The 25256-nt window shown below is 41.9% G+C and overlaps 1 protein-coding gene across 3 annotated transcripts in view; it reads right to left on the reverse strand.

Moving 5' to 3' along the window:
- Positions 1-1498: 1498 nt before the first annotated feature.
- The window catches only part of BCL2L11 (BCL2 like 11), a 28058-nt gene continuing 4300 nt past the window's right edge, over positions 1499-25256 (reverse strand). For all 3 annotated transcript variants that reach the window (XM_056853130.1, XM_056853129.1, XM_056853127.1), the window contains exons 3-4: positions 12577-12689; positions 1499-1780 (exon numbers count right to left, since the gene is read on the reverse strand). In XM_056853130.1, coding sequence (XP_056709108.1) covers positions 1691-1780; positions 12577-12689 — 203 coding nt within the window. In that variant the 3' untranslated portion in view covers positions 1499-1690. The remainder of the gene's footprint in view (positions 1781-12576; positions 12690-25256) is intronic.

A 25256-nucleotide genomic window follows, 5' to 3' on the forward strand; every position in this document is an offset into this window, starting at 1 on the left:
CCTTCCCTCACAAAGCCACTGCCCAGATACTGGCAGAGAAGCATATGGAGAAATCGTTTAATGGCTGAGGGCTTCCTTGGCCTAATAGGCATTCTATATGGAAGTTAAATTTGTCAAGATACATTTTAGCCTCTGTTGTGTCCTGGACTGTTGTTTGAGAATCAACATCCTTACTTCTCCCTGTGATTTACAGAATCATTGTCCTTAATTTGCATAATCTATTCCAGTTGTACAATCTAGTCTGGGTCCTCCTTGGTTCAGAATTCCATTTTGTTTTTGTTTGTTTTTAAGCACAAATAGCCCTGATTAAGAACATCACAAGACACCAAGAGCCCATACTGGATCGACATAGCCAGTCACTTGCACTGTTCGTATGAAGCTGGCACCATTAGAAGAAAAAGTGTATTCCACAGGTAAAAGATCTCACCATCTTTCACACTGGTAGAAAATTTGTTCCTGCTTCATTGTTTGACCCTCTGTGATTAATCTGAATACTGTGCTGTTGCTGACCTTAAACCCATGCAGCAAGTCAGTAGTCCATATACATTCCACATTATGGTTGTCAAGTCACCTCTTCTTACTACAGATTTTTAAAGAAAGGCAGCAATAACCAAATCCAGAGTGTTTTCTTCTTCTTTTGTTAGGAAAAACCCAAACTGGATTTAAACAACAGTAAAATAACCAAATCAAGGATCAAAACAGTGCCTGAAGTTATGCAGTAGGTCCCCATTATAACAATGGGGCAATATTGCACAGGTGTAGGAACTGCTTTCACCCACATGCAATGACTTATTGCTACACTGCCACCCCACCCCACCCTCGTTCAGTACAAGTTCTAGAATACACACGTTTATCTGTACAAGTAGGAAGAAGATTGAAAAGGCAACCTGGTGTCAATATTTGGGGTATTAACATTTTCACAGTTTCAAAGCAAATTCAAGATTTCTCCCTCTGGGATGCAAGATGCGGAAGCAATGGAAGATCCAAAATGGTATGTTTAACAGCAGATGAGTGTGTATTTCTTGCAATCTTATTTCTGTATCAGATACACGAGGACATCTGCATTTCAGGTGGCATCGGGATTCTTTTCCAGAGCAACCACAAGTATCAGCTCAAAACCTTTCCTTCTTGCTTCCACCAGCTTCACTTATGATTACGTCCCCTGTGCATGAAAGTGATCTGCAATGAACAGAGCGCCTGTTACCAGAGTCCAGCCGCTCGCTGCTTCAGAAGAAAAAAAAAGCTGTACAGTAAATCTTTTAATATAAAAACTAAGGCAGCTTTACAAAAACAGCTGGCTCAGACAGTTCCACCGAAGGATATAACCAAGAGCAATGTACAAGTTTCCAAATGTGAACACCATATGATCCAATTATTTTCTTGAAAGCTTTATGTAGCAGGTAAAAACAAAAACAAAATAGGTTTCAGCAACAACAAAAACGTAAAATCCTGCTTCTTAAAAGTTTGGTGTCTGTTTTTTTTTTTTTATAACAACAAACTTCCATTTAAAAAATTTCACTTTTCCTCAGAAAAGGGCAAAAACTGTCTGATATGGAGTCCTCTTGATCCTTTCATTTGCTGGATGTCCTTTGAAGTCAGGAAGGACCTGCTAGCTGCATGCAGAGACATTGTTCATGGCTGCTGTCGCTGGAAACGAGTCAATAATCCCAGTTGCCTCTCCAGGCATTAGTCACTGCATTCTCCATATGAGACGGACAATGTAATGCAACAGGCGCAAAATTACAATCTGGTGGTTTACTGCTAGGTAATCCAAGAAACCCTGTAAGAAGAAACAAGAGGTTATTTTCATCCATGCAGCTTTCCTGTCTGGCAGTTAATAGTCACCAAATTTGTAGGCCAATGCTAGGATTCTCTGGGCTGGCATGCAGATACTAAGGGTGGGAAATAGCAACAGCTGCGTTGGTGCCATGCTGCAAGACGAGAGATTAGAATGGCACTACTTTGACAGCACCACAGACACATGTGGTGGTAGAACAAGTGGACAGATCTGATGTGTTACACATTGTGATGATAAAATGAATTGATTTCTGATATTTGCATTCCAGACTTTCTATACGTCCGACACACTTCAGTTGGTTGGCTGCATTCATAAGACTTAACTTTTTTGAAAAATATATATAAATGCATGTATATGTGTGATCACAAGTAGGCTACACACCGTAAAGGTGTAACGTACAGCTGCATGAGGTCAATAAAAATATGAAGTGAAGATGAGGACTACTTTTAAAATTTTAACATGAAAACATGAGCAAGAAAAGACATTCTCCCTGGCACCGACGAGTCCCTTTTCCCATGGCCAGCCATGTTCTTTTTGATGGAACTTATTTCACATTCACAATTTCACACACTACCGGAGTCTCTAACTCTACTGGTTCCCACCACCCATCCACAACAACTAACCATTCCTGCTGGTAACTAGAAGAAATACTTTTCTTTTCTTTTTAAAGAGAATGGTTAGGCACTTTAACACTGGCTCTAGAGCCACTGGTGTTGTATTTGATATTGTTCTGCACTGCTTAATTCACTGTTGCTGAGTTTAACATGAGGTTTACTACAACAAACAAATGGCATATAATTTATGAGATCTAGTATAGCAGACAGAGGGGAAAAAATAGGAGAAACCGAAAACAGGATGGTATTCTCAGAGTATAATTGTATCATTGTCTAAATTGTTGACCTTCACAAATGTTAGAGATTCCCAAAGGATGAAATCTGGTAGCTATAATTTATCTGAGAAACCAGTGATTTGGTGTAATTTGTGTTAAGAACCTAAATAAAGCTATAGGCAATCTGTGCCAAAGCTAATGAACTACTGAGCCTCTGCAGTATTCTCAAGTGACTCCACCTGTGTAAACACTCATTGGTTCATTTAGGTATCTCACACACACAACAGGAGGATCTACAAGGACTTGCATGGGAGAGAAACACCATCCCCCTGCTGCTGGCCCCACTGCCTCCCCTTCTTGTCCTGTTTCCTCCCCACCTCTGCCCACCTGGCCAATCATTAGTTATTTCCTCTCCCTTCCCAATTGCCCATTTTCTGCTCCCTTCTGTAACCTGCCCAATCTTCTCCAACCACCTGTATACCTCCCTCCCCAACCGACACAATCAGTGATTTCTGACCACTCCCTCAGCCAATCTTTAATTTGGGGATTAGGTTTGTTTGGGGTTTTTTTACTTTTTTGCATGACAGCTGGAGATTTTTGCACTGTCTGTGCGACTCTGGGTACCGCTAGCTGCTGGTGGGAGGGGGGCTTGTCCTAATTATTTTTTTAAGTTTTTAAAATATTTTTGTGTAAACCTGGGGCTTACTCCAAGTTTGCAGAAAGACATAGTCCTAGCCCTGGGTGGGTTACTCCTTGCAGATTTTTTTTTGATCCACACTGCAGGGCCACGGTTTGCTATCCGATAAATTGTGCACACAGATGAACGAGACAGGAGGCAGACGTCTAATGCAAAGCATGGTATTAACATTTTAACGTACCAGCTACTCTCAGTTTTAGGCAACGTTCCTATGCTGTGTGGAAAACCAGGAGGCTAACAAGATGGACAACTGCAACAACTATTATCCTCTTTCCATTCCCACTTAGGATGACTGGCCGGTTCACTCATTTATGTTTATATAGCTTTGCAATATGTAACACATGTACACCATACAGGTAACAGGGAGCTTTAAAAGGCAAGGAGAGGCAGGCTGTATGATGTTGGTATAGAGGCTAGTGCTGAAATTCTTGTCCTACCCAGGATAGATGATTTGCAGCTACTACAGAATTGCACTGGTCCTTGGAAAGAGCCAGCAGGAGAAGGTGCAGCTCACCTAAAGGCCAAAAAGTTACATGCCACGTGACCTTCCTCCCTTTAGTTTGCAAGCAAAGCAATGGTATAGCTGCACAGAGAATGCAACTGATCCTCCCAGAGACACAGAAGGCAGCTGTAGCAGCCACAGCTGCTGTAGAGTTTGTCTAGCCAAGCCCTTGCCCCAATTCACCTGGGACTGCGATAAGACCGGGACACTTCCCCTCCATCTTTACATAACAAGTTGGGAGGAAATCAGTTTCATGCTTGCGATTCCTGTACAGGCACTCTAATAACAGCCTGTGATTTTTATCTCGGATGTATGGGATTGTTCCAAAATTAGCCTTTCATAAGTTTACTTTAAAAACAGTAAAAGTTTTATTTCAAGTCCTGGTTTTTAAAAAAATGGGAGGAGGCTGCACTGCTATTCAAAGCAAACCTAATAGGAAGATCAAAGACAGCAAAGACTAAATAGAATCAGTGGCGGAAAAAATCCTCCCCCATTAATTCACAGTTTGTTCTTCACACTTGGGAAATTCCGGTGGGATGCCACCAAAAACTGATGCAAAGAGGAATAAATAAGGAAAATTTAAAATGTTCTAGTCCAAAATAATATATGATTAATAGTGTAACCCTAAACAGAGTTACACCCTTCTACCCTTACTGAAGCCAATGGGTTGAGAAGGGTGTAACATTGCACTGTTAGTTTGGGTATTTATAGGTCACTCAATAGCCTTCCCACAGTGTAGGAGTAGGGACTTCCTTAAGTTATTTCCCCTCAACAGATAAATGTCACATGTGGCACAAACAGATAATGTGACATGTGGCACAAACACTAGTTTGCTGAGGCACCCAACTCCTATGATCTCACCTCTGTTTTGGAAGTGGAAGCATCATGCAAATTTGACATCCATAGGGAGCTCAGGAAGCATCCACCATATCATCCACATGGTGAAAGAAGAGGAAGGGGACAAACCTACTGCCACATAAAAAACTGACATTGCCTCTTTGTCTAAGTCCCAAATTGCAAGGTTTTGCTTCTTTAACAGGCTTATCTGATGCAAAATGCAAGAGGGGGAAAAATCAAACAGGTACAACTGTTTTAGATTCAGTAGCTACTCTGAGGAGCCAGGCCTCAATAACTTGCACACTGTCTCCCAGACCAACTAACCAACTACAAGCTCCACCTGAGAATCCATTTAGACACAACATATTAAAGATTAAGAGACAACAGATGACCTTCCACTTTCAGTCTGTCCTGGATCATCAAAACTAGGGTTGCGTTCATCTGTCCAGGTCAACTGCAGTTAAGCAAAACTGTACATTAACCTGGCTTGTGCTGGGCTCCTATATATGCCTGGCTCCTCTCTCTTCCCTCCTCCTTTCTCATACAGAACACAGTGATGGAATAGTGGTTTAGGACTAATTCCAGTTGCCCATAATACATGACTGCAGCACATGAGTTCTGGACAATTATCCTCCCATTAACTGGGATCCTAAACTAGGATTACACTCTGGGTAAGAATCCCATCTTTTAACATGTGTGTATGTGGTTTTTTTTTTACAAATTCTGGTTAAGCCCCATGTGCACTTGCATTCATGTCACACATAACCAAAGTCACTCTTAAAGCATCATTCCTTGTGCAAAAAAGGGAGTGGGGGAAGGGGGGATGGGCTAGCGCATAAGCAAGCCTAGGAAGAGCCCTGCTGGTCAGACCAGTGGTCCGTCTAGTCCAGCATCCTGTCTCACAGTGGCCAGCCAGTTCCTCTGGAGGTCCAACAACAGGGCATAGAGGCCAAGGCCTTCCCCTGATGTTGCCACCTGGCATTGGGATTCAGAGGCTGACTGCCTCTGAATGTGGAGGTTCCCTTTAGTCACCATGGCTAGTAGCTACGGGTGGACCCGTCCTCCATGAATAAAGCCTGACGAAAGCCAAGCTGATACACATTTTTATTTAACTGTTGTTATAATGGACATCTGAATGCAATCTAGAAATGCAATCACAAGTCCAAAACAAAGATCAAAACATCTCCATAACATCAAAGTTAAGTTGTGGAAAGCACAGCAGTTGTATTTAAGTATTCTGCCACGAAGGATGCTAGGAAAGTTTCGTTTTGGCAGCAGAAAATAAAACAGTAATCTAAATGTGGTATACACTTGGGAATACATCTATTAAACCCTGCGATTCAGCCTGCATTCACACATCATGGCAATTATACTCCGGTGGGGCACAAACACCGCTTCTGCTTCCTCCCTTCATGCGCACGGCTTGATACAAAACTTCCCAGTTTTATCAAGCTCCAATTCACTGTGACTTTCGAATGCAGGCACCACAATGAACTTGAGTTTGTTTGCTCCACAAAAACTTGGATCCTGAAACCCAGCAACAAGCTGCCCCTGTGCCCAATTAGAGTTTAACTGCAGATAGATGGCATTTGAATGCAGCCAAACTTAGATAACAGTACTATCATTCAGGTTCTAGACAAAAAGAATGATAAAACTATGAGAAATGATTCTGAATGCTACAACTTTAATTCCCCTCACCAGATCTTAGATTAGGGATTCTATCACTGGCAGACTGTGCTTTCATATCCTGGGTTAAGTGGGAGCCCAACCTTGATCAACAATGTCACATCCTACATACCTATGTTGATGCAACAACTTGTGGCCATCTCAGATAACACAGACCGTACAGAATTTGCACTGCATGGACATTTTAAAGATGCTCTAGGAGCACTCAAACCCACATCTACTCCGCACCAGAACAGTTTTTATACTCTTGAAGTCAGTGGCCTCCCGTGGGTTAATTATTTCTGTGCATTAATCAGCTCTACGATACATGAACGGACATAAGTGTCTGGACTGCCACCACAGTAGAATGAAGAAATACCCAAATCAAAACAATTTGTGAGTTCAGACCAGGGAAGCAGGTGCATAGGAAGCAAAACAGACCTTGACAGCAGCTTGCTCTTTCTGAAGTCTCTTGTGAATTTACTATTGTTATAGTAGTAACATTTCACTGAGCTTTCTACTTAACTTTCCAGATATGAATGATGAAACCAAAAAGCTGTCTAAAACCCAACTCACGCATAAACCAAATGACTCATCACAACATTTCACTACAGAACAACCCTTTTGCACGTTATTCTGGTGTGTGACAAATCAGGTGTGTGATGCTTTGCCAGCTGAGCAGAAAAAGTCACATAGTCCAAAATAAAGGCGTGAAAAACGGGAAAGAGCTAAATATAAAACAAACCAAACAGCCAGAGAGGTTTAGCCAAAACAAATAGCCAACGGGAAGCAAAACAGTATTGAGGAAATATTTCTTAAGCTGAAAATTGCAGCCTGGAAAAAAAAAATCGAGATTTAACTCAAATAGGTTTAACCAATGATGTGAATAATGTGGGGGGCATCTGTGGGGGAGAAGCAACAGAGAGGAGTTTAACCCTTTCCCCAACCTACCACTTGACTCATGCCACTCTGTCTCCCTTTTTTTCTGAGCCAGAATTTGAGACTAGGAAGAAACCTGCTGAGCGAGTGTGTATATGGGGGGGGGGGGGCAGAAACATGTGTGTGTGAGAGGAGAGGGAGGGAAGGAGAGAGAGATTTCATTGTCACTTCCATGATCAGTCTGTGGTACAGTTATTAAGCCCGGCAGCAACACAAAAACACAAGTCCAGAGGAACAGTAGAGCAAAAGAAATAGTTTTAGAGGACCCTGAGTTCATTTTATAAAACACTCCTTGTTTTGGGGGGAAAGGGGGAAACAAATCCTAAAAGTTTAAACAGTTTTTTAAAAAAATGTTATAATTTATGCAAAAGGAACCATAGTGGAATAGGTTCACTATTTGTAAAACAGAAAGAATCAGTGTGTACATGTCTGTACATGTCCAGCAGAACAGCAGGAACTGTAACCTTTCGAGAGAGAGAGAGAGAGAGAGAGAGACAGACAGACAGACAGACAGACAGACAGACAGACAGACAGACAGACAGTGCCCTCCCTGCCCTTCTAGTCAGTAGCAAAAGACAGCAAACAGTACGAAAGACTTGGGGTGGATTCAAAGGTACTCTTCCATAAACCGAGGGTCCTTCCACTCTTGTGGTGGTTTCCCTGAAGTTCTTACACAACCTGCAGTCCACTGACTGCACCCCACACTGTCCCTCAGGGGCAGATTGTGAGGAGGTGTGAAGGATCTGTTCTGCCAGAAATGTACTCCTTGTGGCTTTTTGGATCCAAGCACTGGTTTCCAACAGAGTCTTAAAAAGAAGAACTTTTTTTGCCTGAATCACACAGAATTATTATCCCCAGACTGTTGCACCAGTAAGGCAGAGAATTTACATGTTTGAAGCCACTGTCTGTCATGGACAGCCTCATGGAAACTGCAGGTGTTTGTGCCTACACGGAATTTGATGTTGCCCTCCACTTTGAGTAAAAACAAGAGTACTTTTGCTAACTACCTGTATGCCTATCTTTTGGCCAGCTTTGTTACTGGCCCTGCTCGTCTGCTTCACAGCAGCCCATTAAAGCTATGTACACTTTCTTTTATGGAAGAGAGAAATATATCAGTTCACACATTCTGTCTGCTATTTCTTCGGATGGTACAGATATACCCTTCCAAACCTCACTAAATTTGCTTGCGGTTTCAAAACCCTGAGCTTATTTGTATGTGTTGCATATTGGAGTACATTTTGCATTTTTTTTGTTTTTGTTATAAAGATGTTAGGCAGCACCAGCCTGAAGAATAATGTGGACAGAAAACCTTTATCAAATGAAAACTATGTCCATCTTCCAAAGACTGCTATTTTCAATGTTTCTACTGATTCACTTCAGGACTTTGGAATGCTGAACTTCAGGAGTGTCTGACCTTAAAAGTAGCAATGGTCTAATTTAACCAGTCACTGACCTGACTGTAAGCACAATCCTGGGGAGGGGGAGGGGCAGCGAAAGCACTCAGGGAGCGGGCCGGCCGCTACACTGGTGTATCTTAGAGGTATGTTGTTATACCTTGGAGATACGCTGACATAATGCCCTGCTGCAGCTGTGCTCTGGCTGGCCACTGACCCAGCAACACTGTGAACCCTTGCCAGAACACTGCTCATGCAACCCCATGTGCTGGTGGGGGAAGGGGGGGCAGGGACATGGCCAAGGTCAGCTCCCTAACTGCCCAGTCTGAGAATGCCCTCAGAACCAGTGTAGTTACACCATCAAAAACCGCAGCGTAGCCCACAGGTGCCCCCCATACAACAGAAAAGGCAAAATGCCTCACACAGGCATAGTCCCGCACACAAGCCCCAGCATAGCACAGGATACTGACTACAGCCAATCATGTTTCCCCCCCCCCAGCAGTGGCCAATCCCCCTCCCCTGCACCCAATCATACCCACCCTATACCAAATAAACCTGAGCCAGGACATCCCATAGCTCTGATGATAGGGTGAGCAGCACTGGAATCTGCCTAGGAGGTCTCTGACTTGCATGCTTACAATATATAGCGGGGTGGTGGGACATGCACAGAGGGGGCACTCAGCATTTTCACCCGGGGGGAGCAGATCTCCTCACTGTGTGATCAACATGTTCATTTCAGAACCCTTACAGGTACCACATCCCTGGAAATGCAAAATTGAAAGACCCACCATGTGCTGGCACATAAGCAGCTGTGGTTGCCCAGCAGGCTCGGCCCAGGAGTCTTGGCACCCACCTACCCCTTTCCCCTTATATGCATCCTGGGTGGCACCTCAACAGGCTCCTACAGCCAAGGCTAGTGGTGCATGCATATGGCAGCAACCAGATGCGGCTGCACTGAACATTATATGCCCCCATGTCATGCACTGGAGCAGACTTTCAGACAAGTACACTTAGGAGTTGTAGTGGAGTGCCTAATGCCATGCCTCTTTTAGGTCTGCCTTTCAGGGCCAGAGGTTAGGTTGTTGGTCTTGGGTGCGAGTTCGAGCTAGACGCTACCTTTTATTCGCCTACTTTTTGGGGGAAGAAGGTATGTGGCTAACAGCAGGGATGGTTACATGTGGGCAGTACTTTTGCTGCCAGACAGACCCTTGCCAGGGGGAGGGGGGATGTCCAGTGCACTGTGTGAGCACCATCTTTTGTGGGCTATGGGGGGGACACTCAAGGCATGTGCCTTTCTTGGAATTGTGCTGCTGCTGGGCCTTTCCTCACTGTTCTCTAGTGCTATGGGGGGAGTGATGTTGAAAGGCAGTGGCTGCATCAGCAGATGGTAACTGGCTGCACCTGTGTGCGCCACTCAGAGGAACTTTATTGTCGTTGGGCATTGTTGCCTGATTGGTGGGTGTTGCAGAGGTTTCTATGGACTCCAGCATGCTCATTATGTGCTCTGAGCTTTGTGGGGAAGTATGTGATTCCGCCCCCTGCAGAATGTTCATAGGGATCTGCCCAGCACAGTTGCTATTACTTGGCTGTTGGCTGCCACCCCCCACCCCACTGGTCCTCAAGATTGGGCTGCTATTAGTTTAATTCAATTCTTTCTTCAGCAGACACTATTACCTGACAAAGCATATTAGAAACGGATTCTGAAGTGTTCCTACTGAGGACCCCTCATAATTTCTCCTAAATCCCCCAAAATTTCAAAACAGGGAAAGTGGAGACTCTTTTTCACCCTGACCATGTTTTTATTTCCCATAGTGATGATACTACCATACTCCCACTTAAATACTGATCTATATATAACTAGGGTTGCCAAGTCCCTCTTCACCACCGGTGGGAGGTTTTTTGGGCGGAGCCAGAGGAGGGTGGGGTTTGGGGAGGGACTTCAATGCCATAGAGTCCAATGGCCAAAGCGGCCATTTTCTCCAGGTGATCTCTATCAGCTGGAGATCAGTTGTAATAGCAAGAGATCTCCAGGTAGTACCTGGAGGTTGGCAACCCTATATAGAACAAGTAGAAAAGGGCAAGAGTCCAGTAGCACCTTAAAGACTAACAAAAATATTTTCTGGTAGGGTATGAGCTTTCGTGAGCCACAGCTCACTTCTTCAGATACAGCTAGAATGTGAATCCATCTGTCTTTAAGTAGAGGAGAGTGAATTCAGACAAGCATTAGTATGTAAATGTTAACAGTATGTAAATGTGAATAGCAGGCGTGATGGGATTAGGTGTGGTATGCAGAAGAGTCTGTGATGTCCAGGGGAGAGATAGGTGTGGAGAAATCAGCATTGTAATAAGCCATGAATGCAAGGTCTTTATTCAGCCCAGGTAAATGCATTGACTTTAGTTTGAATATCAACTGTAATTCAGCAGTTTCTCTTTCCAATCTCCCTTTGAAATTCCTTTGTAAGAGAACTGCTACTCTTAACTCTGCAACAGAATGTCCTGGAAGGTTGAAATGTGAACATGTGCTGATTTCTCCACACCCATCTCTGCCCTGGACATCACAGACTCTTCTGCATACCACACCTAATCCCATCACGCCTGCTATTCACATTTACATACTGTTAACATTTACATACTAATGCTTGTCTGAATTCACTCTCCTCTACTTAAAGACAGATGGAGTCACATTCTAGCTGTATCTGAAGAAGTGAGCTTCTTCTCACGAAAGCTTGTACCCTACCAGAAAATATTTTTGTCTTTAAGGTGCTACTGGACTCTTGCCCTTTTCTACTACTGCAGACAGACTAACACGGCTACCCACTGTGAATCACCTATACAGAACAGTTAGTGAACACATTCACTAATCTGGTGAACTGTATTTGTTTCCCCACTCCTCCATATGAAGCCTGCTGGGTGACCTTAGACCTCTCTCAGCCCTACCTAACCCACAGGGTGTCTGTTTGTGGAGAGGGTAAGGGAAGGTGATTGTAAGCCGGTTTGATTCAGCCTTAAGTGTTAGAGAAAGTTGGCATATAAAAACCAACTCTTCTTCAGCCCTGTTTTAATATCCTGTTTCCATTCTTCCTCTGATCATAATGCATGTTAATCCTTATATACCCCACAGCCCTAGGCTGTGAATTCACCTGGCCCGATAGCCTGAGCTGACATGCTGCATGACCTCCTGCCAAATTAGAGGCTACTACATTCAGCTCTTAATTCCCAGCAGGAATTAGCTCTGCTGAAATCAGACGCTAATCTTCCGAGCCAGCCCATTTTGAACACTTTTAAGATTGAGTGCACTTCTCACCACTGACTGCATGCAAAGAAAGAATAATTGAGGGGAAGGGGAAATGCAGATGAAATTAATCTTAAGGCTGGTCGTAAAAGAAACTTGTCTAAAAAGTATGTAGCTTAAACACTGAAGAGTATGACTGTGCAGAAATACTTCTATGATTATGAATATGATGAAGTTTCATGACGATGGTTATGTAAGAGATATTAAAAGGCAGAATCAAAAGAGGCAAAATGGAAAGCACTTTTCCCATGGCTCACAAAATGCACAGATCAGGCCTTAGCGATGTGCTAGAGAGATTAACATGATTTACACTTCTGGCAAAATATACTTGAAATGCATGGTTGTGTCACTATCTTATTTCCTCCTTTGACTCTCTCACAGAGTAATCTACCTGGAGCTTTGCTTGAGTTTGTTGCAATGCTGTAATCAACAATTTAAGTGAGTGGGAAAGGTTGCTCTTTTGAAACCTAGCACACTCAGGTAAAGTCTGAGCCTTACAAAAAGGCTAAGAGGATTTAATTTTGGGTGCTTGCCTCTGCAGAAGTCAAAAGCGAAAACCCCTTGTTTGGGTGCCAGGCTACACTGCTGGATTACAGCCAAAAAATAAAAATATTTAAAATTACCCTTCTTGGACAGTAGGAAGCATTAAATTCATCTCCAATGCGCCGTAATTCCTGTGCAATCCATATTTCTGGCTGTATATCTTCAGGCATTGACTGTGACTGCCGTCTGGAAGCTAGATCAAAGCAACATAAAGAAAAGTAAGTTTCCAAAAAGCATCTCTCACTCCCCACCACCCCTACTTCCTAATAAAGAGTTTCTATATTTTTCACTCCAAATTAATCAAGTGAGAATGACAACTTGTAATAAAAGATACACAGGATTTTTTCATTGAATATTTCAAGGAACCTGAGATTATGTTTTATGCTTTACACCTAATTCTTTGCTTATTAAATCTACTTAATTTAAGCTTTCTGAGCAAAACATCAGTGAATCTGTCATTCTCTTCCCCTCCCCACAACAGACACCCTGTGAGGTAGGTGGGGCTGAGGAAGTGTGACTAGCTCAATGTCACCCAGCTGGCTTCATGTGTAGGAGTGGGGAAACAAATCCAGTTCACAAGATTAGCGTCCGCCGCTCATGTGGAGGAGTGGGAAATCAAGCCCGGTTCTCCAGATCAGAGGCCACCGCTCCAAACCACCGCACCACACTGGCTCCCCTGGATAAATGGAAAGGAAAAATGGAAATATCAGAGGATTATCTCCAAAAAAGAAATTATGATGAAAAGATTGAGGTGAAGATGCCTCAAACAAGCATCTCCAAGTGCCTCTGTGTCATGATATTCCCTTGCCAGCCAACATCAGCAAAAGTCAGAGAAATGGGGCCGGGAGACCCCACAGAACATCATGACACTTGGGACATTGGGAAACTGTAGTAGATATTTTAGAGGAGGAGGAACTAGACATGCCTCTGCTATTTTTGGTGCCAGATGTATGTTTACTGTAATGTCTAGTCTGACCCACATACAAAAGCTTTATGTATTAGTTACATTTGCATCTTGTTCTTTACTGTATCTGATGATTAACAACGCAGCTAGGCAGGTTAAGATGAGATGTTCAAGGCTACCTAGCAAGTTTCATAGCCAAGCAGACATCTGAATCTGGTTTCTGACATCTGCTCCTAACATCCAGAGTACATCCTGAAGAGATTACCTAAGAAAATACCAGTATTTCATAGTTTTATCCTTTATTTTTTGCTTTAGAGTTTTAAGTGTAAACTACCCTGACAACATTGGCATAAAGACAGTATAAAAATGCAGTTTGATCAATTAATAACTAAGCAATATCTAAGCAGTGTTAAGTACTGAAACAAACTGAGGATTGTAGGTCTGCTATTACAAACCTCTAGGTAAACAGATAATCTCCTCAGAAGAGGAAGTTTTGACTGCCATAGGTAGGTTTGTTGCTTCACCAAGAGGTTTTGCCACTGAGGGCCAAGGAATTGAAAAAGAACTTCTGTTGACTTTATCAGAACCAGGAGTACCTCAGTAGGGAGGTTCTTCCATTGATGGTTCAGATCCAGTGGTATCAAAATGATGTATAGCAAAGGCTCAACAAATCTGAATTATTATGGGAGTTCCACCTTCATTTAGCTGTGGATTATTCAACCTTTGGGTCACATAATGTTTACAAGTACACCTGAATATCTGTAGTTTTAAATATGTCTGCTCTGGCTGGCTGTCTTTCTTTCACATGGTAGACCCATGAACATACTGTACAACGAGCAGCTAGTGTACTCTGTGCCCCTTATCCCTGTGCTTCTTGTCCCTGTTTAGTGTTTCACTGCCAGGTTTCCTTGTTGAACAATTAGTACATCAAAAGACAATATCTCTCATCTTTCTACCAGTATCTCCAAGGTGTAGTAATGTGACTTTTAAGTAGTGTGCTGCTGCTGCTTCTCAAGTTGACCTGTTACTAAGAATGCACAAAGGAGTGCTGCTTCTAGCATTGTATTACTGTCTCTACACAAGTATGCTTACTCAAAAAGGAAAGTAGCCGTATGCTGCTTGAGTTTAAACAGGACTGTCCCTTTGGTATTCAGCTCTACTGTCTGAAGCAATAAAGCATGGCAAAAGGCATGGGAGGAAAGAGGGTTCAGTTTCCCTCGCCCATGTGCTTCTCTTGTCATAAAAATTAATCCTCCATCCACTGTATATATTAAGAAAGCAGACAATTAAACAAATGTGCATGCCCATCACATATTATTTGGTTCCAACAAACTTCTATAAGCTGGGACAGCCACCAGGTTAGGTGATCTCTTAGTAGTGGAATTACAGTTTGCCTATAGCTACCACTGAATAAAAACAACCTTTACTCCAGCAAAATATGGTAAAAACAGAGTTTCTGGCAATTCCTGGAGAGGTGTGGCATTACTTCCATGAAAACCCAGAAGTGACATCACACCATTGCTGACAGCTGCCCCTCCGTGTCCCTCCCCAGCCTCCCGCACATCCCTAAGGGTTTATACAAAGAATGGATTCTAGTGGATATTTTACACAATAAATCATAATCAGTTTTAAGAAGCAAGGTTCGCTGTTAATGTAAGCCAGTGTACAGTTACACTGCACAGTTGGGAGAATGCAATGAAGAACTTTTGACTTCTAAATGGCAGCATTCTCATGGAGATTCTGAAGAGACTGTATGAACACCTATCAGAGATTATTTCAGTCTACACAATACTACCACTGCAGGGGGTCTGACAGGATTACTTTTAAGTGCTTTTCAGTTCTTACGATGCTGAGCTGACTTTTTTCCCTCTTCAACAAACATGAGCTGAGAATGTAAGCAGGCATGACAGCATTTCTTACCCAGAGTTTTCCACAAACTTGGCATTAAAATGCAAAGGAATCACAAGGGAATACATACAGCTTCCAATCTTGCAACAGTCAAAAGCTAGTTGAGCAGTGAAAATGTTAAGCAAATGTGCCTGGCTCCAATCTGGACGGAAAATTTATTTCAGAGCCAAACTCGCATTTGCTTGGCTTACAAATGTATTGTTTTCACATTATAGTAGAGAAAGGCCCTATCAGTTTTCAAAACAGAGTTTGTATCGGGCCCAATTTTAGTCACTTGCTTAGCTGCTGAATTTCATTCAGCAAAGTCCTTTCAATATTTGGCTTGCTCTATTCCTAATCTTCTGATTATTGTAAGAACAGGAGTCGGGAACCAACTGACAGAATTGACTGTGCGACGGTATATCTCAGAAAGCTCTCCATGATGGCATGTTGCAAAACTACAGAATTTCTTCTTCCACTGACCCTAAATGTGATTGCTACATGCTACACCATCACAAGGCATACCTCAGCAGCCAACTCTCCAGAATATGCAGGGGTAGGGGACCACACCACCAGACAATCCTGTACAGCTTTGTACTGAGAGAAGGCAAGGGATCTAGCACAAAAAATCACACCCATGCCAATTAAGGCTAAAAAAAAACACCCACCCACACCCAAACCCATGCCTACTCAACAAACCCATTTCTCTCAATGGCAGGGTAAAGCCAATCCCAGAAAAAGCAGAAAAGAGAAAGACCATAAATGCCACTCCAGTAAACCCTGACATCCAGTGCAGCATGCAACTGACATACATGATATCGATGCCAACCCAAAACATTTTTGAGCCCAAGGCACAAAAACAAAATAGCAAAGCTGGGAGGCACTACACAGCCACAAATGTGGTGAAAAGGGACTTCAAACTACCCATTAGTGCTTCCCTCCAGAGGACCATGTAGAACCATATCATCAAGCAACCTAGCCAAGAACAGCACTTCTTCTGCCAACGGAAACGTCCTCACACATGGATGGTGCCTCTCAAGCCTGACAAATAAAGCATCGCTTGAGAATAGTTTCTTCCCGTTTCCTTCATAATCTATTTGGGATTAACCAAGAAGTTTCGGACTATGTTCTTACTAATTAAATCAAGGAAACACTGCCTTTTGTTGTGCCGAAGAGTGTGCTATGCTATTTCATTGATAGGAGACCATGTCACAGAAAAGCAAGTTTCTGCACTGAAATCTCATCTTAACATCTCATAAAATTTGACACATGTTTACTCATACATATTGGCATTTTATGTTTTGCATATATAACTGGAAGCTCCAATCGCTGTAGGAAATTTCATATCCTGCAAAGAAACACAGTTGACAGGATAATCAATGATGTTTATAATCATGTGCAAGAAATGTCATTTCCCTCCCAATTAAATTCTGTATCAGGGAATTCTAGCAAATGGGATTTTTTTCCCACAGTACATGGATATCGCAAAATACTAAAAAAAACCATGAAGAGATTCTCTCTTCTCTTAAGGAACCACCTGCACAAGCTTTCTTCAAAGACGAACAAGATGTTAGTTTCACATACGCACCCAAAAGCAGAACTGTGCAAGCAGATACCAAAACATATAAACTTGTATTGGGACCGATGGGACTGTGTACATAAGAACTTACAGTGACTTCAGTTGACAAGTTTTGCAAGTCAAGAAATTAAAATATTGTTTCATGTGGTTAATAGTGAAATCAATCTGAGGCTTTCATAAAGGACTTTCTGTGGTACTGCGATGTCAAAAAGATCAGGAGTGTCAAGTAATTTAGTTATGCAAAGTAGAGATACATTTTCAACATTCATATTTCATATCTTCCAGATTCCAAACACACACAACTTCAACCCAGTTCGAATAATACTTATCATGTTTTAATTCCTCATTATTAATAATAATAAACAAAAGCTTTTTTTTAAATGTGGCTGTTGATGCCGGGCAAAGATGGTGAACATCCATCCCATGCAGCACTTTTCTCTTAGGAACAACCCTGAAAACTTACTGGATTCCACATTTATTTATTTCACCAGTCTTTGGCCATATTACAAGCTCTGAGCTTTTAGGATAAAGCAGATACAAACTGATAATACCACTCAAATAGAAAGAGCCAGAGATATCCTTCCACATACACAGCTCTCATTATAAGCATTTGAAAATTGCTCAGTAATTTCTCAGACAGCCCTTAAAAGGTACTAGATACCTTACTGAGGTCCACTGATGGATCTAGTTATCTTCTGGAGAACCTGCTGATTTTTGTAAAGAATGCTGGATTAAGTGAACCTTGATCTGATTTGGCAAGGGACTTGCGTTCTTAAACTGGAGTGCATATTCAAAATTACACAGATTATCTCTGCCTTAATCAAGGGCAGCAAAGTATGCATTCTTGTTTAGAAGAATATGATCCACAATGGTAGATCACAAGAATTTGTTAATAAAAACAGAGTGAAGACAGCTCACCTTTGATCTATATCATTCAGAGTGAAGTACTGGTATCTTTTGCAGTGAGTAAGGCCAGTATGAAGTACTATCTATAGTGCCCCTTAGGCAGGTGCACCTGTCTACACAGGAAACAGTGAGCAGTTCTACAAGTCAAGAGAAGGACAACAAATCTGGGGAGATTTCCAATTAGACTAGAAAAACCCCAACCTCCCTACAGAAGACTTCCTTGCAACCTTTTCCATGTCCTCTAACTACCACCCACCATGAAGTGAAAACCAGGCTCCCCAATAAATGCAAGTGCAGAAATACAAAAAACACAAAGCCTCAACCACATAGCCAAAATCCTCACTGAAGTTTTTCAAGGGCAGTCACACAGTTAAGCCTGACCCACCCCACATATTAATCACAAACTACAACTTCCATCAAACCAGGGATAGAAGCAATCAGAAAAATTAAACAAAAATGCTCTATCAGTAGGGTTGCCAGCTCCAGGTTGGGAACTACCTGGAGATTTTTGGGACGGAAACTGAGAAGGGCAGGGTTTGGGGAGGGGAGGGACTTCAATGCCATAGAGTCAAATTGCCAAAGTGGCCATTTTCTCCAGGTAAACTGATCTCTATTGGCTGGAGATCAGTTGTAATAGCAGGAGATCTCCAGCTAGTACTTGGAGGTTGGCAACCCTATATATCTGGTAATAAGTCAACATTGGCTAGACAAATAACTTCAGAATGCGTTTCTAACTCCTAGGTAGAGGAGAGAGAGCTTATTAGAAAACTTAAGTATTACCACAACAAAACAAGATAAAAAATTACCCCATGTCTTCAGGCACCATCAATTCATCAATCTTTTTTTTAAAAGCATAACTGAAATAGTTTCATGTCATACAGCACAGTATCATCTCTAAGATCTTCCTAGTCAGAATGCTTTCAAAATCTTATTTAACTCTGTTGAACTTCTTGTTAATTTTCAAATCTGCAACAAGTTACAGAAGGTTTCAAGTAACAGTTTAGAGCAACAGATGTGACTTGGTTGAGTAAGTGCACATGGCCTAAACATATGAACACAAAAAGAGACCTGCTAGCACAGACTATTCAGTGCAGTCCAGCATTCTGTTTCCAACAGTGGTCAGGCAAATTTCTCTGCCCTGCACAGACCTTTATACCCTAATTAAGGGTTTCTTTCTATATCCTTATTTATTCTACCAGGGATGCCTTGTCCTTAGACTTGTTGGTCTTTAAATAATTATTGGTGCAAGAGTATATATTCAGAAAGCTTAATTTGTGCTATGGAGTAATGTTTTATTAACATTTTCAGCAATGCCAACTCACAATATCAAGCAGTCTTGCAATAACTAGTAGATTTTTTCTTATTAAATGACAAATATTCTTACATCTTAACTCCCATTTAAAAAGAAAGGGCCTGTGTTACCATCAGAACTCAAAACATGCCTCAGGTTAAACTGTCGAACTCTACAACCTGATGTGCCAACAGAAATGAACAATTTACAGGCAAAATGAAAAACAGAACACCAGTGATGCAAAGACATTACTCCCACATTGCAACCATACACATCATCACATGTGTTTAGGTTGTGGTTGTAAAAGACTTAAACTAAAGAACACAAACTAGACGGTAAAGGTCGTTTTTAATAATGGCAAATTTAATAATGGCAAATTCACAGATTTGGAAGTTCTGTAAACTTCATACGGCGGTGGAATGTTCTAAATGGGTTTATAAAAAAAGGTTTCTTCCTAAATAAACTGGAACTTGTGGAAGAAATCCTCAAGACACATAACATGGAAGTCACCATTAGGAAAGTAGCAGACAGCATTTTTGTGCTCTTTGAGCTGTGCGTAGCAATCACTTCTAAAGTACAGAGTGTGGACTCAACTCAAATTGGAAAAAAATATATAGTTGGCAATCAGATTTTAAAAATGCAAAACACACACATACCAAAACAAAAAACAAAAAACCCAGCTGGATATTGGAGCTTTCACTTCTTGGAAGAAAAATAAAAAGCGATGTCAGGAAGCCTGTAACATTCTTAGTATACTTGTACATGAGTACATGACAATTCAATCAGTCACATTAATTTAAGACAGCAGCACACAGAACAGCTGTTGGAATATGATGCCATAGGTAATAAATCCTGAGTAATGCAGCCGAGCCCTTTATGCTTCCAGAATGAATTGCTTACTTGCATTTACTAATACTTCAAATTACTTCCATCAGTTTTCTACTTTAATGTCAGAGAACTAGTGACAAAATAAAAGCAGAGGAGATGTAAAGAAAGTAAACTATTTTCAGATTCACACAATATTATTTGGCAGCATTTGCATAATCTCACAACACTGCCATCACAACAACTGCAATATTTGGTGGTTTAAAAGTCCCTGATTTGAAAGTGAGAGAATCTCAACTTACACTTAAACAAAAAAAGTTTTAAATCATGCAATTGCTGAGGAGACCGTAAAGAGACCATGGAGTGCCTTCAGCAACACAGAAACCAAATATAATCTCATTCTTCGTAGAGTGCCTGACTCATAGTTTCTGAAAATTTGAGGTTGACAACACAGTATCAGTATGAAACTAACCCATTATGGAAAACCTCGTATACCATATAAAGCTGCGGTTTGGATTAAACAAACGCTTAAACAAAATTCTGACAAATGTTTGGTCGAGAAATGATCAGATGTACGCTGGTCTTCCTTTTTGTCACTGATGCACTGAAGATGTTAACCTCATACATGAACGTCTGAAAGCACTTCTGGAAGGAGCTCAAAACTTTCCCCTGTTGCTACAGGTATGCAATGTATTCAAGTTAGCCTGGTCTGTGGTTGCATTAAAGAAGACCAAAAAGGATTACTGTTTACCATAAACAGCTACTGTTGCTTATATCTCCTCACAGGGGTACCATGCCCACAATCTGGCTTCAGATGCTTTTGGAAGTAGCTGTTAGCTACTAAATTCAACAGACTGTGGGAAGAAAGAGCTCACCCTTTCTTGTTCAGTGCTTCAGAGACTGCTTGTCATCCTCTGCAAGCACTACTTGAAGTGGCTTGAAGGACTACTTCACCACTTGAAGGACAAGGATAGCGTAGGATGGCTCTAAATTGACACAACAACCAAATGCTATTCTCTAGAAGCAACAGTTTTCTCCTCCTCTCCTTCTTAAACAGTTCTTTTGCTATGGAAGACAACTTACTAGTCAGCACGCTGGATTAAAAACCCTGTTCAAACACTCAACGTAATCAACATTTCCAAACAATTCAAGTTCTAAAAAAAATGCTCATTTTCTCCCATAAATCAAGGCAGGACAGCCATATGATTTCCCCATATGCAATAATTCTGAAATAAAGGCCAGAACCTTGACACTATACCGTGCATCGCTTTCTAGCAATGTAGATACTTCAACACATACTACATAACTGTAACACTGCTCTGATATATTTGGTCTGCAATTCTAGAGCCACGAAGTGATTTTCAGTTTCACCGTTTCAGAATACAAACTCAAATCCCAGATGTGATCCTTATTTTTTAATTCCCAAAGCCAAAAACAAACATACTTCATTTTTCAAATAATCCAGCATTAGTATCAGTCACCCATTATAGTTTTGCCACATCCCAAGGTTGTTGTAAGGAACCAAGGCACTTTAGTAGAGTATGAATGTGCCAAGGATAGGACAAATGTTTTTTTCTTTGTGTGCTGAGGGTTGAACGTGCAGGCAGCTGAGCCAACCGCTCATAGGGAGTAACCAGCTCTCTGTCTCATGCCGTCTCCTCCCTGTTCTCCACAGCACAAGGCAGCAGAAGGAGCAAGAAATAGCGAGAGAGTTGGCAGAGACGCCATTTAGCTGCCTGCAGAGCAAGCACTACGGTGGCTGCTTCCAACTGCCGGCACATGTTGGACTGGAGTCAGAAGGACCTCTAGTGAACTCCAGGAAGTGTAGCAGCAGCAGCATTCCACCAATGGGACAGCAAAACACTTCTCCAGCTGTATTCAGTGCAAGTTCAGTTCCATAAATATCTGCAGAAGTTATTTAACAGTCCATATGAACATACATTTTCTTTAGAATACATTTCTGACAACAAAGCATTTAAACCTACTTACCAATGAGGGTAAACCTGTGTCTAAGGATGAATGAATATTTCCACACACAGAGGAGCTTTCAATTAACAGACAGCCACCTACTAAGTTTACTCACACACTCTCTCTCCAATTACCTTCTGGTGGATTCTAATCTAAATAAGAGCATAATCCTGAGTGGGGGGATAGTTGCGGTGGGCCCACGGATGGCGCAGCCAGGCCACCTCCTGATTGGCTTGCTGCCAGGCGCAGGAAGCCAAAAATGGAATTTTAGTGAAAACATGGAACTACTCCATACAGTTCCACGGGCCTAAACGACTCTTTTTGCAGGTGCAAATTCACACCAGCAAAAGGGGGCATTCCCAGGGTGAGAGGGCTCAGGGTGCTAACTAAAGCCACCCCTGCCCCCAGGAATGCCCCCTCTGGTGCCGGCACAAGCCCTTGCGCCAGTGAAACACTGCCAGCAAGGCTGCACATGGCACCCATTGCTCACACTCCCACGCTACTCCCCGGAGCCTGCATTAAGTGGCCTCTGCACCAGCATTAGTGCCAGTTCAGCCAGCACAAGTGGCACTAACACCAGCGCAGGGGTCATGCCGGCTCCTATCCCCTTTCAGCCCCCCCCCCTTGTGGATTGTTCTGTAAATCGCATTTCTGAGGATTCCACCAAGGTGGAACTCAAAATAATGTTAGGCCTCTACCTAGTAATCTTTAACTCAATCACCCTGTGGCTTCAGATCTTATGATAATGAAAGGTAATATCCAAAGAGAAAGCCAGTTAGATATGGGTGTCAGATATTAGTGACCATGCGTCTTATCGTGGGGAGATGTGCAGGTTCCCTCTTTGCATGCTACGCCAGAATTGCAAAAAGAGGATGCAGGAGCCACCTGCACTTCTGCTTTCCCTACAGGTTCTTAATAATGTCACCATTATGACAAAAGGAAGTGTTTCACTTGAAAGGTCTCTACGTCATCAAGCCTTATCTGCCAAGATTCTGAGAATAGCCATATGTTAGAAACTTTAGCATCAAGTAATAAATCATATTCTAGGAAGTTGTGAACATGTTCAAAATGCTGGATGGGATCCAGACTAAACTGGTAATTCCCACCTATTCCCCCGGCCCACTGCAGATCCCCCATGTCATTCCTCAATGTCCCCTATCCCCCAGCAGCAACAACGTTTTTGGGGAGATCAGTGAGCTGCTGTGAGAGGTGGGAAGCAGGAAATTTCCATTCTGACATTGAAAAATTTAGTCCAGAACCAACCAGGTGCCCCTTCTTAACAAGTTTTTTTAAAAACAAGCAAGAACAAGATGACAACACAGATTCCTTCCCCCTTTCAAATACACAATATGTGGTGTACAAATTTTGCACAAGTGTTATCTTGCATCTGATTAAATGGGCTCCGGTTACTGAAAACGTATGCCCCAATAAAACTGTTAGTATTGACCATGGAATAACAACTCTTGTTGATTTCGTAAGTATTATTTGGCATTTTAACTTCAAGATCTCTGCAGAGTGCTCCCTTTGCCTCAACATCTCTTGTCTAAAACAAGCATTTGCCCAGTGAACTAGTGAAACTTTCATTAATTTCTAAAAAATATAGAACTGACAGAAAAAATGTTTCTAAGGGGGCATTTCATTAAAACAACTTTGTAGCTTTGCAGCTGTTGTGTACATATTTTTTGTATTGCAACCCTCATTTGTGTGCTTATTATTTGAAGGGACCTTTCCAATATGTAACTGTATCCCATTTTCATGAACATGACACTATTTTTTTATTTAAGCACAGACATGTAAACAAATGGACCTGTGTTAAGAACAAGTCAAACTTAAAATCAACTTTCACCTAGAATATGAAGAAAGGGAAGTGGTCATATAAACTGCTCAATGCAGAAAACTTCCCCTGCCTCACGGTAAACTCAGATTTCAACTTTGTCTGAAGCTACATGGGGAAAAGAGATACCCACAAGTTAGTCCCGAAGAGGGCAAGCCACCCTTAAAAGCAATTAAGTAAAACCTCTGCTATGGGTACAGTCATCACAAATACCCACTGTACCAAGCTTCATAAACCCCACTACTTCTGATAGGAGCTTTGTGGCTGACCAGCCTACTTAATTCTGAATGGTTCATTCTGCATGATCTGTCATGCATAGATGGTAAACAACAACTGTGAGCAACCTTTACTGTAGCACTACTAGCAAAAGTTATCCACAGACAAAGAGAACCGGAGACTTTTCATAAGTAAATAGGCAAAAACATCACCCACTATGGCCAGAGCTGAAGCCAAAATTGCCTTGCACTTCCAACCTCATTTTCTATGCTGTTTGGTAAAACTTGACATTTGAACAAACCCCAGTGACAGCCAGTTTGCACATCTTATAGTCCAATCATTCAGATGTCTACTCAAAAGCAAGTCCCTGCAACGTGTCTCACTGTGAATCATTTTCAGAAATCCAAATTAGAGCAGGCAGATCTAAACTGCCTTATGGCGAAGGTACGGCATACATTATATAGACATATGAAGAAATTCTATACATATAAGAAGAAAATTAATTAATAAATGAAATGCATGCTCTACAGTATTGTTAAAGTATTACCTTCGTATGATATGTTCTTAAAACATGTAACAAATTTGAAAAACTTTACAGTTATTTCCCTGTTTGCTTTTTGTGGGGCTGGTTCGTGAGTAACATTACTATACACACTAGGATTTCCACCCATGCAGTGTGATTTCCCCCCTCCTGTGAAGCCTGAAATGCTCCCCAAAATCAAGATTACAGGTGGCATTTCAGGCTGCTGAAAAAGGGGGGAGGAAGGAAAGTCACACTGGGTGGGTGAAAATCCTTCTACCCACAGGAACTTTAGACTGGATCCAAGTCTTTATTCTCATCTCTGCAATCATGACATCCAGAAACCTACATTAAAAATAAAACAAAACAAAAGTCAGCTATTGGATTTTCTGGATTCTAACCAGAAGCTGCAGGCCACATAAAAGTACCTCTGGGAACCTTATGCAGACATGTGTTGCTAGAAACTACCTTATGACTTCCAGATTTTCCCAAAATGGTACCTCAATGTTCAACTTGATAGTAAGCAACCCAGAGCATATTAACATTTACCACCGACTAAGGGCTCACCTGGCACCACAAAGCCCAAGTCTGCAGAGAAAAACCAGGTTGGTATACTGATCGTCAGAACTAACACCACTGGGAAAGACAACCTCTTGTCTTGTTCTAGGTGCATATACCGAAGGCAGGAGCGGCACTGCAGAGAAGCTCATACCTTGACAGCACCTACCTAGAGGTCCACCTAACACTTTGAGAACTCCATCCCCCACTCCTTGTTTAACTTTTATGAGGAACACATTTTATCTAGGCAATGACACCGAACTATATAACAC

The sequence above is a fragment of the Euleptes europaea genome, chromosome 7 (assembly GCF_029931775.1).
Source record: "Euleptes europaea isolate rEulEur1 chromosome 7, rEulEur1.hap1, whole genome shotgun sequence".
In the NCBI taxonomy this organism is placed as follows: Eukaryota; Metazoa; Chordata; class Lepidosauria; order Squamata; family Sphaerodactylidae; genus Euleptes; species Euleptes europaea.